The sequence below is a fragment of the Saccopteryx leptura genome, chromosome 1 (assembly GCF_036850995.1).
Source record: "Saccopteryx leptura isolate mSacLep1 chromosome 1, mSacLep1_pri_phased_curated, whole genome shotgun sequence".
Lineage (NCBI taxonomy): Eukaryota > Metazoa > Chordata > Mammalia > Chiroptera > Emballonuridae > Saccopteryx > Saccopteryx leptura.
In genome coordinates, this window is record NC_089503.1 from 226,260,478 (window position 1) to 226,280,876 (window position 20,399).

Genomic DNA, 20,399 nt, shown 5'->3' on the forward strand with positions numbered 1-20,399 from the left:
AATTTGTAAGTAGAAACTTATATTATTCCAGTTTAATGGTGAATATGTTTTATCAGAATTTTTAAATACATCTTTTGAAACATTTACTTATATATTTTTGCATGTCAAAAATGACATGTGAAAGTGGTTTTGACCTTTAAAACCTGCATCTTAGCAAACTCTACTGATATAAGCAGGCCCAACAAATTTATATGTTTACATCGACTGATTACATCTTGCTGTCTACAATCTGAGGAGAAGATTGCTCTACTTAACAAAAATTAAAGTGAAGAAAATTCTAATTAGCTTCAGATTTTGTCATTTCTTCCCCATTTAATAGAGGTAAACCCTAAGAAAATATATGTTTATTTCCAGGAATATATAGGAAGCAAATTTAGGGAGTTGGTTACACTCCAGACTCCACATTGAAAGTAGGAACCCTTATAAAATAGCCATTGCCACTTTAAAAACAAGGTAAAACAGGTCGAGCTTTGAGACTTTATGTTAAATAACAGAAGCAGAATGAAGAGCACGACCTAAGAGATAAATCTGGGTGTAGAGTATGAAATTCCATGTGGCTTTATATACAATTGCATATTATTTAATACTGTAGCTACTTAATTATTCATTTATTTATTAGATGCTTATTTAGCACCCTATGTGAGGTCCATGTCTAGGCACTAACTGAATAACTGGTCATGGATAGGATACTAATGTTAATGACAGGAAGCAAAACCCAAGGAAAGCAGAAATATTTCATTGGCAAGCAAATCAAGACAGATAACACAACAGACTAACACTCAGTGACGATATAGGACAGCAATGTGATGCTACAGAAGGAAAAAGAACGCTAAAGATGGCAAAACATTTAATGTCAGATTCATAGAAAGGTCAAGGAAGGTCATTAAATGTGTCCATGTGTTAGGTCATTCGTTTGATCTGTGACATTTAGAAAAACAGCATTGGTAACAATCAGTTTAGATATAAAAAAGTAAGTAAAAAGCATAAAAATCTCTTTCCAGCTTTTGAAAGGAGGAAAAAAAAAGTAAAGTGATATATGCTATTGGAAAAGGTTAGGACTAATGAAGATGGTTCTTTCTCTTTGGATGATTTATCAGTTTGAAGGAATATCAATAATGAGAAAAATCTGTAGATAATGGAGGAGGGGAAGAATAAACAAAGAGGTTGTAGAAATCAAGAAAAGAGGGAAGATTTGCCTGGGAAACAGAAAATTTATGTTGAGAAGTAAATAAAGGTGAAGATTTAGATCAAAACAGGATGGTTTGGGTTTATTGTTTTTCAGATTTTTATTGAAATATAATCGATAGGTAGCATTGTATAAGTTTAAAGTATATGATGATTTGATGCACATATATTTTGCAAAATTATTTAGGTACACTTTCTCATCACTTCTTTGTAGTTCATGATTTAAAGAGCAAGATAACTTACTTAGAGTGAGATGTAAGTATTACAATGGGAAACAGCAAACAAAGACTAAAGACTCAAAATAAAGGCAGAGTAGGACATAAAGACATCTAACTGTAATTGTCAAGTGAAATGAATATCAGGTTGTATGGAACATACTGCGAATTGAAAACTATGTACAAATTTCTGAATTTGCTCATTCAGTAGTCTTATAATTTATGTCAAAACCTAGGTGTAGGAACACTAGCTGTACAGATATGTCAGCTTGTCCGAATTCTGGGGGTTAGTATGGCAAGTGAATCATATAAGACAATTGAGAAGAGAGAATTTGAAGATGGAATACACTGACTTGCTGTTTCAAAAACTCTGGGGAATTTTGGTGAGTCTTGAAAGAAATGTTCTGTGGAGACCTAAAACAAGAAGATGATGCAGGCTTAAATACATCACCTACTACCTATCTTTTATAGCAGGGGACTACAAACTAAGGCGCCCAGGCCAAGTTTGGAAAGCTGCCTCCTATTTTTGTACATAAAGCAATTTTTTGCCCATTTTTTGTTTTTGTTTTTAGAACACAGCCACACTTATTTATAAAAATTTTATCTATGGCTGTTTTCATGCTACTATTGCTGAGGCAAATGGTTGTCACAGGGACTGTATGACCCACAAAACCTAAAATATTTACTATCTGGCCTTTTCCAACCAAAACAAAGGCAGAAACAAACCACTGCCAATCAGTATTTTGGACAAGATTATCTACAAAGAATTTGAGGAATGAAGGTGTGCAGTTATATTTATAAATTGAGAAAAAATTGCAGGTGACGTGAATGATTACCTTTCCTCAAACACTCACCGCCTCTCCATATCCCATTCACATCCTTAGAGACGGCACTCAAGAGCTTCCCCCAGTGCTTCCCTGCTTTCTTTCCCCAAACGGCCACACTGATTATTATATCCTGTCACATAGTCATGTTCCTTTCTACTACACTCGATGCATAGCATTTGTGTGAATGGATAACGTGGAATACCCCCACACAAACACACTCAGAGACACATACAGAAAGAAAAATGAAAAGAAAAGGAGAGGAAAAGAAAAGGAAGGGAAGGTAAAATAAAGGAAGGGAGTGGGTGAGAAGGGAAGAGAATGGAAGGGAAGGAAGGGAGAGAAGAGAGAAGAGAAGAGAAGAGAAGAGAAGAGAAGAGAAGAGAAGAGAAGAGAAGAGAAGAGAAGAGAAGAGAGAAGAGAAGAGAAGAGAAGAGAAGAGAAGAGAAGAGAAGAGAAGAGAAGAGAAGAGAAGAGAAGAGAAGAGAAGAAAAGAAAAGGAAGGGAAGGGAAGAGAGGAGAAGAGAAGGGAAAGGGAGGGAAGGGAAAGGAACGGAAGGGAAGGGAAGGGAAAGGGGAAGGGGGAAGGGCATGAAAAAACTCTATACAAATGAGTACAACAAACACAGTCTGATAGAGCCTGGGTCCAGACTTTCCCTTTGATTTGAGTGACTTGGATAAGATCATTCAGAATCTCAGATTCTTTATCTGAAAATTAAACATTATTTGAGATGATTAAGAAATAATGTATGTCCCTGGCCAGTTGGCTCAGTGGCAGAGCATTGGCCCAGCATGTGGAAGTCCTGGGTTTGATTCTTAGTCAGGACACACTAGAGAAGTGCCCATCTGCTCCTCCACCCCTCCCCCTCTCCCTTCTCTCTGTTTCTCTCTTCACCCTCAGCAGCCAAAACTCCATTGGAACAAAGTTGGTCCAGGCGCTGAGGATGGCTCCATGGCCTCTGCCTCAGGCGCTAGAATGGCTCTGGTTGCAATGGAGCTATGCCCCAGGTGGGCAAAGCATTGCTCCCTAGTGAGAATGCCAGGTGGACCCCAATCAGGCATACCTGGGAGTCTGTCTCTCTGCATCCTTGCTTCTCACTTCAGAAAAAATACAAAAAAAAAAATATATATATATATGTGTGTGTGTGTGTGTGTGTGTGTGTGTGTGTGTGTGTGAAAGTATCTTCCATATGGCAAACATATAATAAGTAATTAATTATATCGTGGTTTCCACACTGGGAAATGCAACTCATTATTTAGGAATTAGCGTAAAATATTATTTTGTAAGATTTAAAAGTTGAATTAATTCCCTTAGCCCTTTGGTTACACATTGACTATATCAATTTCCATATTACAATATTGTTTACTTTAGGTATATTTATTGCAAAAGAATAAAAATCTTGCAGACAAATTATGTCTCATTAATCTTTCTGTTCTTCTTACCTAATAACTCTAGATATATAATAAAGACTTAATAACAAGCTTGATAAGTGGCAATCATATTATACTTCCATGACATTTATTTATGAATTTTTTGTATGCATCCTTCTATAAATTATTACTTAAAACTTTTGTGAAATCTCAAGGCAAAGTAGATTATAAATATTAAAAATTAATACATGAATAAAATTATAGTTTTCAATGTGAAATGCTCCTTATACAGTGTAGGAAATGGGAAATAAATATCAAATATAAAGTGTGTGCATTTGATATTGAGTATTGGGCTCTTTGTAATACAATGACAGCACAGTTTATGAAACACTTGAATGCTTTTGGAATAATTTGGCATGCTTCCAAAGCATGGAAGTAAGGAGGAAAATAGTTTAATTAGGACAAACTAAGAGAATCATTTGACTGTGTAATCAGAAAGCACTGTACCAAAACTGAAATAGTTTACAAGTTGCATTTGCTTTTGGTTTTCAGCAAATGGCAGCGAGGTTCATATAAGCAACGTGCGCTATGAGGACACAGGAGCATACACTTGTATCGCAAAGAATGAAGCGGGAGTGGATGAAGACATCTCTTCTCTTTTTGTGGAAGATTCTGCTAGAAAGACCCGTATGTACCCCATCACACACACATACATACACTGTACTCAGCTTTACAATCAAGCTTTTTTCAAAGAGCAAAAGAACCAGAAAATTCTAAGAAATGAATAATGCATTAGAAAATGTCTTATGCAAGATAGGCATGTTGAAATGTTAAAAATAGATTTAAGAATTAAAAAACAAGCTTATGAAATTTTTTAAAACAACACTGGAATGATTCTGTTTCTTTTGCAAGTGTACATGAAATGTTTCAGGTCCTGTCTTCCCATTTGCTCATGAAGGAATTCAAATTCCTTGCAGAATCCCTCTCCCAAGTGACTTGGAGAATTTAAGGACACAAAATAGAGCCAAGGCACATCCTATAGGTTTAATAAGTTAGTATTTATCTTTTTCTCTCAGTTGCATTGCAGTCAGTGGCATGATAGCTGTAGAGCAATGCTTCCCTGCAGTGGGCACTGTGGTTCCTGCTACCACGTGACACGCACTGACCTGGCACTACTCCAAGGCTGTTCTTTATTTAGTGCTAAAAGTCTTTTGTCATCATTCTACATGTCTTCTGGTTTAATCATGAAATAATAAGAAAAATGACTGTTCTTTATTTAAAATTATCACTTGGTTATGAATGGGTTCAGGATACTAAAGATGGATTTTGGGTTACCATTGAATTGCTCAGAACTCGAAGTACTGTAATAACATTTATCAAGTGAGCTCTCTATAAGCAAGCCCATAGGCACTTTCTTCCTCTGGTCCACATGAGCTATGGTATGGTTATTTGACATTAGGTTTGGATGGACAGTGCACCCTTGAACAACATGGAGGTTGGGGATACTGACCCCCTGCATGTTTGAAAATCTGCATGCCACTTTTGAATCTTCCAAAATTTAACTACTAATAAAAATAGTCAATTTATATATTGTATATATGTATTATATACTGTATTCTTACAATAAAGTAAGCTAGAGAAAAGAAAGTGTTATTAAGAAAGTCAAAAGGAAGCAACAATACAGTTTCAGTATTAATTGAAAAATTTCCACCTATAAGTTGACCCTGCAGTTAAAACCTGTGTTGTTCAAGGTCACCTGTACTTAGAATGACTTGCTGCTCTGCTGTCTGATTTTTTATACCCATTTACACTTTCGTTAATATAAGTATTGGCAGGACCCTGACATTTTGAAAGTCCATTGTTCAAAAACTCAAATCCAGTTTTTGAACAATGCTAAAGCTTTGTCCAGGAATCTTCTTTTTTATTTTTTAAATTAATGAGCACATGTAGATGTGAGTAAACTTAATGAGGAAGGAGGATCTTATCTTTTTGACTACCAAGTTACCTTTTTCTATATTTGTTCTGGTTAGAACAGCCATCATTACAAGCAAATATTCTTTAGAAAAGGTTGAAAAGTAAAAAAAAAGCTAGATTTAATGACCTGAAGAAATTCCACCATAATTGTTTTCTGTATCTTATGTATTTCTGCTAAATACCAATTTGCAATTCACTTCTTATTAATATTAATTTTAGAGTGACAAGTAATTGAAGACTTTAGTTTTCTTTGTTCTTTATGATGACATTTGAGAAACAGATTTTAATTTCAACTTTGTATCTTGATTTTTTTTAAATTTTGGTCATGTATTTTTCAACATATTTTTCTGTTTACAACATTAAGGGATCTTGTCATAGTTCCTTTGATTAACTAATCATTATATACTAGCATATAAATTTGAGAAAAATTGTAAAGGAAGATTTAATATAATTTTATTCATATATTTAGTCATGTATATGTTTTTGTTTAATTATAAAGTTTCTGAAATTATGTTTTCACTTCTTTTTACTTCTCACATTGAACTCATAAACGTCAAAATAACACATTTAAATTAGTAGCATGCTGTTAAAAACAGAATTAACATTTTTATGATATATAGTGGTACAGGTATTACTATATCTATACAGAACTTTCAAAGCCATGAAGAAATTTTTCCTATGTCTAGACATAAAATATTTATATTTATGAAACCTATAAGGTTTCATAAACCTATATTAAGAAACCTATAAGGTTTCTTCTCTATTTAACCCTTTGAGTAGTGAGTTTTTTCATGCTGGCTGACCCCCAGCAGTATTTTTTCAAAATATTAAATTAGTTCCAGTTACAGTTTTATTAACTTAAAATCATATTTGTTTGATAACCAATTTATGGAAACAAGAAGAACATACATTTTCATTTTTTAATGTTGCTTTACATAGGTACAATCATACTCTGGATGGTCAGGAGGCCCAAAGACATACATGAACATTTGTACTACTCCAAGGGTTCAATTATGTGACATTTTCAAGGATAAAGAGTGAAAACAAATACATTTTATTTTTTAAATTAACCAGCTTATTTTGTTAAGAATACTTATAAGTTCTACCCTCTTAATAATGTTTTAGTGCACAAAACCATATTGTTGACTACAGGTACTAAATTGTACCTGTAGTACAAAAGATCTTCAGAACTTTTCCATCTTATACTACTGTAACTTTATACTCACTGAACAATTCTTCATTTCTCACTGCTCCATATCCCCTGACAGCCACTGCTCTGTTTTTTCTGTTTCTATGATTTCTGATTCTTTTAGACATCTCATATAAGTGCTATTATATAGTATTTGTCTATCTGTGGCTGGCTTGTTTCAATTAGCACAAGGTCTGCTAAGTCCATTTATGTTGTCACAAGTCATAGAATATCCTACTTTCTAAGGCTAATATTTCATTATATGTATATACAAAATTTTATTTATTCATTCATTTTTAATAGATAATCTGAGTTGTCTCCATATCTAGGATATTGTGATTATTGCAAAGAACATGTGAATACAAGTATCTCTTTGATTCTTAATTCAAATATTTTAGATATATATCTAGAAGTGAGATTGCTGAAACATGTGATATATTTATTTTTAATTTTTTTGAGGACCCTTCATAATGTTGTCTATAATGGTTGCACCATTTTACATGCCCACCAGCAGAGTAAAAAGGTTCCAATTACTCCACAACCAAGCCATTACTTTTATATTTTGTTATTTTGATAGTAACCATCACAACAAGTATGAGATGATATCTCATTGTGGTTTTTATCTGCATCCCTGATGATATAAAAAACTTTTCATATATCTGTTGGACATGTGTATAGTTTTTTAGAGAAATGACTATTCAAGTTTTGTCTAAGAGAGTTAAAAATGAATCTCATTTACAATGACATCAAACAAATAAAATACCTGGTAATAAGCTTAAAAGACTTGTACATTGAAAAACTATGATACATGGATGAAATTAAATGAAAACAAAAAAATAGAAAGACATTTTATGTTCAGGGATTAGGAGACTTAATACTGTTAAAATGCAAATATCTACTATACAAAGTAATCTGTGGTTTAGTGCTATTTCTGTTGACATCCCAATGACATCTTATAGAAATAGATAAAAAAATAGTCCTAAAATTTATATGGAACAACAAAAGATTCAAAGTGATCTTTAGGGAAAAAAAAAAACAAACCAGAGGCAGCACACTTGCTAATTTTAAAATATATTACAAAGCTCTAGCAATTAAAACAGTATAATACTGGCATAAAGACAGACATATAGACCAAGGAAACACAATAGAAATCCCAGAAATAAACCCACAAATACACAGGCAACTGATCTTTGATAAGGATGCCAGAATACACATTGGAATAAAAGGAGTCTTTTCAAGAAATAGTATCAGCAAACTGAATATCCACATGTAAAAGCATGAAATTAGGTCCCCGTCTTATGCCATACACAAAAAGTAATATAATACCTGAATCTATAAAACTTCTATAAGAAAATATGGAATAAACTTCATGATATTGATCTTGACAATGAAATTAACAGATTTTATTTGCAAACCAGAAGTCTCAAGTACTACAAATTATTGTTTATATTCTACCTGTTTATAGGCATGCAAATACATATTCTACCTCTCATTACATATATAACAAATTTACCTTTCATTTAAATAAAGGTCTTTAACTTTTACATTTTCCCCCACAAATATGCTACACTGATTATTAAGAATATATCATATTTACATAGCTGTTGATCTCAAAGTGCTGATTTTTAAAAGAAATTTATGTACATAATTTCAATGAGGATAATACTAAATAAGTAATCCAACTGAATAGAATATTAGAAGCTACAGAAGAGAATAAATTGAAAAAGTAAGAATATCTATGCTGTAGAAAACAGTTTCCTTTGCTGTGTTTCCCAGTACTCAGTAAGCTGTCAGAGTTTTATATAGCAAAAATAAAACCAAAATCAGGTGGAGATTGCTTTAGGAAAAACTAAGGCCTTTTGTAACTCACATTTTAAGGATTGCTCTGTGTTCCTATCTGATAATTCCATGGACTATGACCAATATTACTTTAACAAGGCACATATAAATTTTGACAGTTATTTTCAAAAAACTCAAAGAAAACAGTCACAAACCCATCAAGAATGACTTTACTCTTCTTATTTGTACATATTAAAATTTTATTGACTTGTCCATGTTCACAAAAATAATCTAAGAGGCCTTTTTTCATTTTAATAACAATGGGATACACTGTATATCTAAAAAGCAGAGTGGTATAATAGTAGAACATGAACTCTGCAATAAGACTTGAGTTAGAATTATTGTTCTACCACATAATCATTCGGTGTTTTGGGGCTATTACATAACCTAATTGAGCTTTATTTTCCCTATTGCTAATATGGAATAAATTTAACTCACTAGGGGATTTCTGTGCAGATATATAAAGCACTTACTACAGTGTGAGACATAAAGCAGCTCTTCCTCTATTCGTGCTTATTTCTGAAAATAATTACTTTTATATTGCTAGAAACGTTGACAAATAATTTTTAAATAGCCTGGAGACTGAAGTAATTGTTAGCCTCCAGGCTATTTAATTGTTAGTAATCAAAGAGTTGTGAACATGAATGATGCGTATAGAGAGAAACAGAAATTGATATAGATATAGAGATAAATGTAGAGATATATGGTAGAGATATCTATATATGTATATATAGATATGAGGATATATGGCCACCTATGCTATTGTATATCCAGTTATAAAATACTATTATTTCTCTTCACATTTAAAAATAATAGACTCAGCTGATTAGAATACAGTATACATCTTTATTTGTTTGTTTGTTTTTGTTTTCTTTCTTAAAGCTGGAAACAGGGAGAGACAGTCAGACAGACTCCCGCATGCACCCGACCGGGATCCACCCCGCACGCCCACCAGAGGCAAAGCTCTGCCCACCAGGGGGCGATGCTCCGCCCCTCCAGGGCCTCGCTCTGCTGCGACCAGAGCCACTCCAGCACCTGGGGCAGCGGCCAAGGAGCCATCCCCAGCGCCCGGGCCATCCCCACTCCAATGGAGCCTTGGCTGCGGGAGGGGAAGAGAGAGACAGAGAGGAAGGAGAGGGGGAGGGGTGGAGAAGCAAATGGGCGCTTCTCCTATGTGCCCTGGCGGGGAATCGAACCCGGGTCCCCCGGCCGACGCTCTACCGCTGAGCCAACCGGCCAGGGCCGAGTATACATCTTTAAATGAAGCTATTAAAATATTTTAAATAAAAGACCAGAATTTTTGTCAGAGCCCACTTTTATCATTGAGTCAAAGCAAAACTATACTTTATATTCTCTTTACATTGGTGAGTTACATTCTTATTATATTTATAATATTCTGCCTAATGATCTTCTGTTTTCAAAAGATGTAGAGAAGAGAGGTATTGAATTCCATGTAAATAGCAATAAAAATGAGGACAGATTTACAACTTTTGAGCTAAATAACACAGCACAGACTTACTTTGTTTAGCTACAGCTGGTGAGTAATCATGCAGGTATTTTCTACTTAGTAGAGCAATCATGATAATATCAATCATTTTTTCTTACACTATATTTCACAGCAATATGATACCGTTGAGTGAATGATTCATGCAAAGCATCATATGACTAAAAAATTCATGTTTTGTGTGTATCCTAATCTTTGAATTAGGAAACCTGGAGTTACAGTGCCCAAATTTGTCAACGGACCTCCCTGAAAGTTTTCTCATGTGACCAATTGAACTATGAAAAAGTGCTTCAAAATAATAAACTCCTACAGTTACAGTGGAGATAAGGTTTGATAAGTAAGATTTAATGAAGTGATATACAGGGAGGATTTAAATGTAAAGAAGAGTAGGAATGGCCCGTAAGGGATTGTGTGATGCTTGTGACAGAGTAGAAGAAGATGATGTGAAAAATGTTTGGTGTTTCAGATAGAGTAAATATTATTTATTTGAAAACATCTTTCATGAAGTATAAGCACTTCCTACATTTTCATTCCCAAGGGGAGTCAATTCCCAGATGATAACATTCATCTTCAGTATTAAGGTTAATATGAAGTGGTGTGTATACAGGCTGCTGTTGAAAGCTTTTAAGCTACTGGCTGCATTAAGCACTGAGCACAGATTATCTCACACCTTGTTAGGTTTTAGTAAGGAATATGATCAAGCTAGCTCTTAGTAAATATTGGAATATAGTGTCTGAATATATTATATTATGATAGTATATGAAACTTTTTATCATTGTTACAGACAGCATTACATTTGGCAATATTGGGCTATTGCAACAATCCTTATTTAAGAATTAACTTCAATAAATTAATATTGTTTGGCAATATGAAATAAAATTAATTATAAGATTCCTTAAAAGAGTATTTAAATGTGTTAAACTTTATAACAATATTACTGAATGAACAAATTATATTATTCTCATATAAATTAATAATTATTATAAAAATACAATGGGTGTAATTCACAATACATAAATTTAAAAATATGCTAAATGTAGCTATTTCTACCTTAATATTGCAAAAGACATATAAGTGCTTAATAAATATTTGCCTATTTTCGAAATAGAAGAAAGTGTCTTAAAATAAGTTAAAACATGGCCTTTTAAATATAAAGGCACTTTGAATATGTTATTGCCAACTTTGGAAATAAACTATATTTTGGTAACACAAAGTAATTAACCCCTAGGCTTCTTTTACTTCCCATTTTTAAAAAATAGAGGCCTGACTTGTGGTGGCACAGTAGATAAAAGCGTGGACCTGGGATACTGAGGTTGTCAGTTTGAAACCCTGGGCTTATCTGGTCAAGTCTTATCTGGGAGTAGATGCTTCATGTTCCCCCCCACACGCACACTTCTTCTTCTCTCTCTCTTTCCTCTCAAATAAATAAATAAATATATAAAATGTTTTAAAAATGGAGAAAATATTTACTTCAAATGGGCAGTTGTATAAATTTAATGATTTTTTTAAAGTAGAATCTTGATATTTACAGAGGCTGGGAAGATAATACAAATATATGACTAGTATAGTCTATAAAAAGGTATAGATGAAGCCAAATACAGCAATAATTGATTAATTTTTTTATACTTAGCCAGCATGGAATAGAATAATTAAGAATATGGAATATCCATAGTTAAAAATAAAGTGCGGCTATCATAGCTGGGGTGAGATTTTCATTCTGATAGTTATGAGCTAAGTGCTAGAATAACAAGTAATAAAGTAAAAACAAATACTGGAGGAAAAATTAAATATATTACTAAATGAAAAATATGCTTAATATTTATTTAACATTCACTGAATATTATTCAATAGATAGGTTATAGTAAAAACATTTTCAATCAGCATAAACAATTCACATTTTTTTGATACACAAAAAAAGCACTAATATTTGTCATGAACATTTACACATTAGTAAGCTTATTACAAAATAAAATGCACTTAGGATGATGACTCATGTCAAAATTCACCATGCTTGATAAGCATTTATTATTTTATGTGCTTTGATTGTTTATTATAAATTCAAATATTCATGCTTGCAATTTGGCCAAAGCATTGTCGCAAGCTGTGAAGTAACTTGTTACATAAATCTTTTCCTCTTTTGACTCAAAACATGCTGAAATTATCTGCCTTATGATTTTCATTTCTGAAGGCTATATATTTAAATAACATCCTTTTCAGTGTCATTAAATAGATCTGTTTGTAAGACATTGCCATTTTTTGCACATTAATAAAACTTTGTTAACTAACAAGTTGCTATGTAATCTGAATGTGGAATTTATTGGTTTACAGCATCATAAGAAATTGAGCATCTCTGTTGCCTACAAAACAAAATAAGATTTAAAGTTTTTTTATTTTGATTTATTATCTACATTTTGTCTGTAAGGCATTATATACCTTCAGGTAGATATCACTATCTGATTTCAGATTACACAATACTAATTTGTCTAATTTATGCTAAAATTAATCAAATGATGGTGACATGTTATTCATATTACTTCAGGCATGTAGACTAAATAAGCTTATAGACTGACAATACTAAGTACGAAGTCTCTATGAAGCTTTTAGAAAATCTACATACTGATATTTTGTTGTTGGTGCTCAGGAGAAAATGTTAGAAATCATTTTTTAAGATTCCACGATTCTAAAGACTTTATTGTTGGTAAATACATTGCAAAATAATTGTGTACTTAGATTCCAAAAGAAATTAGAATTATCATCACTCCATGATTTTCTTAGAGTCCTCTGATTTAGAAATTCAGTCAAAAAATAGTATAAATATATGAGGAGATTGAAGGATAATAGAACAAATGTGTCATTCAAATACGTGCATTGAGGTAAAGGACTGAAGTGAGATGCTTCTTAAAGTTTCCTGTGGTCTGTTTTTATTGACTGTGTGCAAAGAGCTCAGATTATACAGCTATGTGTCCTATTGGGCTCTGTTTGCCCAGATTTCTGAATTCTGATACAACTGATTGTAAAATGAATATGCCAGAAGGAGTGAGTCAGAAAGTTTGATTATTGTTCTGTTCTATATGTGTTTTAGTTTCTAACATTGTGCACATTTGCATATTTGTGTTACATGTGAAATATAACATTACATAGAAAATGTTATTAAATGTGGAGTTTATAGGAAAAAACTTTTCTATGTCATGCAGTAAAATTGTGTGCCAATTTTAATATCATTCCCCTATACTTATCCATTATTTTTCTAATATATATCTTCATTTGAAATTCTAGTATAAATAATGATAAAAGTTTTAGAAACATTTTGGCAATAGTGAAACTTTAAAAATAAATACATTATTAGTAAATAAACAATTTCTGTTCTTATCTCAAACATGTCCTACTAGAAAGTCAGAATGAGTTTTGTGAAATAGTTTAGATTCAGAAGATTGAACTGATACTATAGATTAAAGACAAAAGATGTTACTTTCTAATATAATTATGATAATATTTAAATAAAGACTATATATACATAATAAATGCTTATCAATTATGAGTAATCTTGACATGGGTTCGTGATTATGCTAAGTGCATTTTATTTTATAACAAGCTTACTAATATGTGAATGTCTGGAACAAATATTAAATAAATATTTTTTGTCTTTTCTAAAGTTATATGAATTGTTCTCTTGCTATTTAAAATGTTTTTAGTACAACCCCTTTATTAAATAATACTCAGCAATTATTAAATAAAAATTAATAATTGTATTGATTGATTGATTTAATTTTTCTTAAACAGTGATTATACTAAAGTTAATACCAAAATATAATGGTAAGATTGTTTCAAGGCAGAATACACATCAGATATAATAGTACGATTACATTAAATTTAAGGCGTTTGAGTCATAAATATTTATTCTCAAGATACTGTCAAAATAAAAAAGTTGACAAGAACTTAGTGTCAGAGCTAGATAGATATATACATGATAACCAGACAGATAGATGTAAGTGAAATAATGCAAAAGAAAACTAAGGCATAGTTTTAAAAAGACCTTTCAGAGATAAGGAAAAATAAAATATTGATATACATTATCAAAAGATGTTAATCCTCATTAGTATTCAATGTGAGGTTTACTTATCAGTTACCAATGGAACATGCCTTTAATCACAGAGAAATCCCATTTCACATGCACTAGAATACCAAAAGTTAAAGAGCTGCATCATACCAAGATCTGATGAGATTTGTAAAAATAGGAGTCATTATTAATTGCTAGTAGGAATGTCAGTTCACCAACCTGTGGAAAATACTTTGGTATTATCTATTAGTTGATTTTGTATATGCTATAGAAGTCAGCAATCACAAATAGAAGTGAATCATTGACCTGCCACACAATCAGAAATTATTTAGGAAGAATCTGCCATGTACTTAATATTTTGTTATAATTTATAATTACTTTTTAATTTGCCTTTTAATTACTTCCCTACTTCCATGGTAACCAAACTAACTTAATTCAAATACTTTTTATAATGGCTGTAATTTGGTTTATGTAATTTAAATGTGTGTGAAGCTAGCTACTGTTGCAAGTATTACTCCAAACTTAACTATTTGTTTCTTGTCTATTAAAAAAAAAAAAGGTTGCAAAATTTATAAACAAGTAAGAATTTTCACTGCGAGGAGAACAAAAAAATCTACAGGGGCCATTAGGTTTGTTCATTTGTGATTTCACCTATTAAATATTTATTGAGGAGTGAACAAACACAAACCATGTTGCTAGCATATGGATAGCACTGAATCAGATAATTCTGGTTTGTCAGAAAGTCTTTAATGGAGTTCAGAAAGGGCAGCCATAATACATGGTAGAATAAAATAATTGCTGTAACAGACATACAAGCCAAATGTGATAAGATCACAGGCACAGAAATATCAAATTCTAACAGAGCTGTGTAATCTTTATTGAGATGATGACATGTGAGATGGCATTTGGTGGATGTATTCATACTTGCATAGCTAGAGACCTAAAAGTATTTCAAACTCAGGGAAGACACACGAAGTCCATGTTAGATTTCGTTGACTTTATGTAATATACTGCTCACAAAAATTAGGGAAATTTTCAAAAGAAATGTGAAGTGATAAAATATCCCCTAATTTTTGTGAGAAGTATGTATAATCATACAAATATCTATCTGCTGAAAATCTGCAATGTCTGGGGAACATGAATTGTTGGGTAGAACCAGATTAAGGGAGGTTTTAAACTTGGTCAACAGAGCCTGACCAGGCAGACGGTGGCACAGTGGATACAGTGTCAAACTGGGATGCTGAGGACCCAGGATCAAGATCCCGAGGTCGCCAGCTTGAGTGTGGGCTCATCTGGTTTGAGCAAAGCTCACCAGTTTGGACCCAAGGTCACTGGCTTGAGCAAGGGGTTACTTGGTCTGCTGTAGCCCCATGGTCAAGGCACAGATGAGAAAGCAATCAATGAACAACTAAGGTGTCGCAACGAAAAACTAATGATTGATGCCTCTCATCTCTCTCCGTTCCTGTCTGTGTGTCCCTATCTATCCCTCTCTCTGACTCTGTAAAAATCAAACAAACAAACAAAAACAAAAACACTTGGTCAACAGAAACAGCTAGATTAGGAGTGATTTACAAGTTATATTTCTGCATAGGTAAATTTCTACATATTCATTATTTAGTGTTTATTCTAGAAATATCAAAATAAGCATTTTGGGGCTGGATTTTATTGTTAACATACAGAAGGCATTGGAGGTGTGTTTCTTGTTTTGTTTTGTTTTATTGCCCGGGTAGGATTAACCAAATTTGAATGCCCAACAGTCTTATATGTTTACTATTTAATCTCAAGATGGAATACATATTATGGAAAATCATCACAGCGGGCTTCTGGAAAACAATTAGTGTGAGCATTTGATGTGAGGAGTTATTATCTTCCTTTACCCAACTTTTGAAGAGTAGTTTGGCAGAATGGCATAGCCCAAATGGCAGTGCTACTGAGTCATCAGCCTGTTTAAATTTCTCTGAAGAAAACTGTATCTTTCATCTACAATAATAAATATAATGATAGATACAAAATAGTCTGTTAACTTCACACTTTTTCAGCCCCCTGAGCAGCTTTTACCTCTTGCAGGCTATACCATTGGTACAACGTTGGATTCTGGCTACTGAGCCTAATATGAAAACATCCTGTGTGCTGCTTAAACAAGTGGTGCTCTGCTCATCAATTTGTTTTTAGAACATTATTCTACTCCACATTATTTGATTAGCCACTTATATTTTTAACACACACTTGTTTTATTTTTCTGGTTTAGATTAAACTGGCATACAAATGAACTCAATTAGAGACATTTGTAGCAATGTACTTTTAATGGCTTCAATGCTCTGAAATACTTGGCACAGTGTTTAACATATAATGAGGGCTAAATAAGTGTTTGTTCTGATTACCATTATTACTCTTCTGGGGCTATGACGATTAGCTTTAATGTTTTAAATATATATGGAACAATGGATGAAAATGATGTAAACAGTTAAAACTGAGTAACAGTGATAGTACCCTGTGCTAGATATGGGACTAGTCAGGAGTTACAAATTAGATACATTTATATTTAACAGCAAACTATTTTGAGGATCAGATGTGTTATTTTCAGGAGTGAGCAGTAATTGAGGGTTGCACATTGGTGGCGTCTCAGTGCTATCAGAAGACTTCAGCAGAAAATGCTCACACATTTCAGTGCCGGCATTCATTTTACCACAGCTATGGTTGGCTACACTTCTGCTACTTGGCCCAGTTTCTTTGCTCTCCTTGTCACTTCTCTGCTGAGCATCTTTGACCTCATTTACTTTTTCTCTGTGCCAGTAACTGTAGCTGCTGGAGTATCATTGATGCCTGTTTTTTGTCTGCCCTTTGTGCATTGTGCACAATGGAAGGAAGAAGAGCAGCTGGCATTGTTCTCTCTTATTAACACAGAATTGGTATTGTGTGGCGGTGGGGATAGGAAAGAGAAGGAGAGAGGACAGATAGGATTAGAGAGAGACCTGAGCAGTTTATTCCTTTTATGATGTTCTGACACTTGCTTCTACATTGTAATAATTTGAAATAGTGATTCAGCTCCCAGTAGTAACAATCATGTTCAAATAATGAGGACAGTATGTGTTCAAGTAATAGGGGCAGTTGCTCCAGATTCCTAATTTTAGCTTGTAGTGGTAGGACACCTTTTGCCTTCTTTACCAAATCTTAGACATTAATGTCACTTTTTCCTGCTTTAATTTTCCTTTCTAACATGATGAGAAAGAATTGTGGTTTTCAAACTCATTAACGGGCATTCAACAGCAGTAATGACAATAATTTAACAGGGAAGAATTTAAGATCTTGAAGACTGGAGATTTAAAAATGGGTAGTATTATGACCAGGAGTTTTAATGTAGCAATGTAAAAAGCATGTTAGCTGTTGTAAAGAAAAATTGTGGATGACTTGAGACATTTTTCTGGTTCCATTTTATTTTATTTTCTCTTTAAATATACTATTAAATGGATTCTTGATGTATGATATTTAAAACATCATGATTTTCACTTAGTTCATCTGAATGTTATTTTAAAGCTGGTAGGTAAGTTTTAATAACTAGAAACATTTCAGTCAAGACTTTTAGAAAAATGCAGACTAGTAAGTGACAATATCGTGAAGCGTTGACAACAAAGCACCTAGAATTGATTATGTCATTTTAAGCAGAACCTGCCATTTCCTCTCTACCAATGCAAGCAAAACAAAGAGACTAATTTCTTTTTAGTAAGTACTCCTTTCATAACTAAGTAATAGAGAAGAAAAAATACAGTCACAGAGACCTCAGGCTAAAGTTGAGTTGTCAGTGCAGAATAAGCCTATTCAACCAGATGACTCAGTGAGCAAATCAGACATTCAGTGAGCAAATCAGACACGCAGTGCCGAGTTAACTCATGTTCTTGGGACCACCAAGATTCTTTCTAACTTAAGACTGCAAGTTCTTTCCTTTCCTGATTAAGCTTACATTTTTTTATGAAAGTTATTTCTTTGACATCAAAATTCTTACTGCATAACACAGACACCTGGGCTCTCTGTCTTGAAACTGTATAGGAGCTAACATAAAGGATTTGGGGGAAGACAATCTCGGTCATCTCTTTAATTCAATTACACATGACCATATTGATATAGGATGGGGATTTAACAGACTGAGAATGTTCTTTACACTTTTGTAACAGAGTGCCAATGCTGGTGTTTGTTATGTCTAAAAGCAAACCAAAAGCAATATGGAATTCACTTTAATAAACACATTATAAACACTTCAAGCATTAAAAAAAAGTTTTTAATTTACTGCAGAACTTGTCCTTGGCCTGCTGAAGCTTCTAGTATTTGACAAAGAAAATCTGAAGGGACATTCTTGGTATCTATTCCTCAACACTGTGTTCACAAAATTATTTTTCTTTATTAAAAAAAGATATATAGACTATATTATTGCTGCAAGTTGCTTCATATTTGAGTCACAATATAAAATTCATATCTTTGAAGATATGTTTCTCTGTTTAGTAAAAATGTTTTTGTTTTCAAAAATATGTGTGTGCTTACAAACAAATGTGCATATACACATTTGTGTATGTTTTAAAATATTTGTGCAGGTACTGTTTTAAGAAATTTAAAATTTTTAACTCATTGAATGCTCATAAAATAATCATACTATGTAATTTGTCTATTTTAGTTCATGTAATTTCTTCAGAAATAGGTTTTAAAAAGTTAACTCATCTTAACTTGGAGTCATATTGTTTTAGAGACATTATGTCATTTTCTCCATGAATAACTTTCTCAGTCAGGGTAAAATCCAATATTTTCCTTTTATTCTTGTGAATACTAGAAATTTCAGATATGAAGTTTATGGCTTACTGCAGTGACTATGCTGTTTAGGTGTCTCATGCTTTTTTTTTTTGTCCTGCTATTAGTTTGTTTAGTAATTTGTTTTTGTTTTTGTTTTTGTTTTTGTTTTGTATTTTTCCAAAGTGAGAAGCAGAAGGTAGGCAGACAGACTCCTACATGCACCTGACCGGGATCCACCCGGCATGGCCACCAGGGGGTGATGCTCGGCTCCTCTGGGGTGTTGCTCCACTGCAATCTGAGCCAAGGCACAGGCCATGGAGTCATCATCCTCAGCGCCTGGGCCAACTTTGCTCCAGTGGAGCTGTGGCTGCGAGAAGGAAAGAGAAAAATAGAGAGAAAGGAGAGGGGGAAGGGTGGAGAAGCAGATTGTTGCTTCTCCTGTGTGCCCTGGTTGGGAATCAAACCCGGGACTTCCATACGCCGGGTTGATGCTCTACAGCTGAGCCAACCAGCTAGGGCCTTGTTTAGTAATTTCTTTAAAGGTAAACAAACTTAACAGAATTATAAACTTTATTTTTACCAAGAATGCTTTAAATATTAAGATATTTAATGCATTTAAAGCTTAAATTATAATTGTAATTTAACTCACAATGTATTTATTTAAAAATTCTTGTTTATCTTAAAGATAATGTTTAAAATAGTCAATTTCTTTCAAAGAAATTGATCTCTTATTTACACTATATTTAAATATAATTATATTTATTGTAACATTCTATATAACAATATATATAGCTAAATACAGATTAAATAGCGAGTTCAGAGTACAAAAGAAGTAATAAAAAATTATTAAAAATGATAGCCTTTTATAAAAATTACATAACCAATATCTATTGAGCAATTCACTGTGTGCCAGGTATTACTTAAAATATGTATGTTATGCCTGACCAGGCGGTGGCACAGTGGATAGAGCATTGGACTGGAATGTGGAGGACCCAGGTTCGAGACCCTGAGGTCACCAGCTTGAGCGCAGGCTCATCTAGTTTGAGCAAAGCTCACCAGCTTGGACCCAAGGTCGTTGACTTGAGCAAGGTATTACTCAGTATGCTGAAGGTCCATGGTCAAGGCACATATGAGAAAGCAATCAATGAACAAGTAAGGTGTAGCAACCGAAAAACTGATGATTGATGCTTCTCATCTCTATCCGTTCCCGTCTGTCTGACTCTCTTTCTGTCTCTGTAAATAAAAAATAAATAAATAAATAAATAAATAAATAAATAAATAAATAATGTATGTTATAATCATTTTATTTTGTAGTTATTTAAATAACCCTGTCATGTATTTTCTAGATGAGAAAGCTAAAAGAAAAGAGGAGGTAATTTTGCTTGTCATCTACTTATAATGGTAGGATATATGAATGAGTTAGAAGTCAGTGCTTTTCCCCTATATAAGCCAATTAACAGCAATA

General features: G+C 33.1%; 1 protein-coding gene across 4 annotated transcripts in view; it reads left to right on the top strand.

The window, feature by feature from the left end:
• The window catches only part of FSTL5 (follistatin like 5), a 703,822-nt gene that overhangs the window by 571,903 nt on the left and 111,520 nt on the right, over positions 1-20,399 (top strand). For all 4 annotated transcript variants that reach the window (XM_066387204.1, XM_066387223.1, XM_066387213.1 and 1 more), the window contains one exon: positions 4,148-4,282. In XM_066387204.1, coding sequence (XP_066243301.1) covers positions 4,148-4,282 — 135 coding nt within the window. The remainder of the gene's footprint in view (positions 1-4,147; positions 4,283-20,399) is intronic.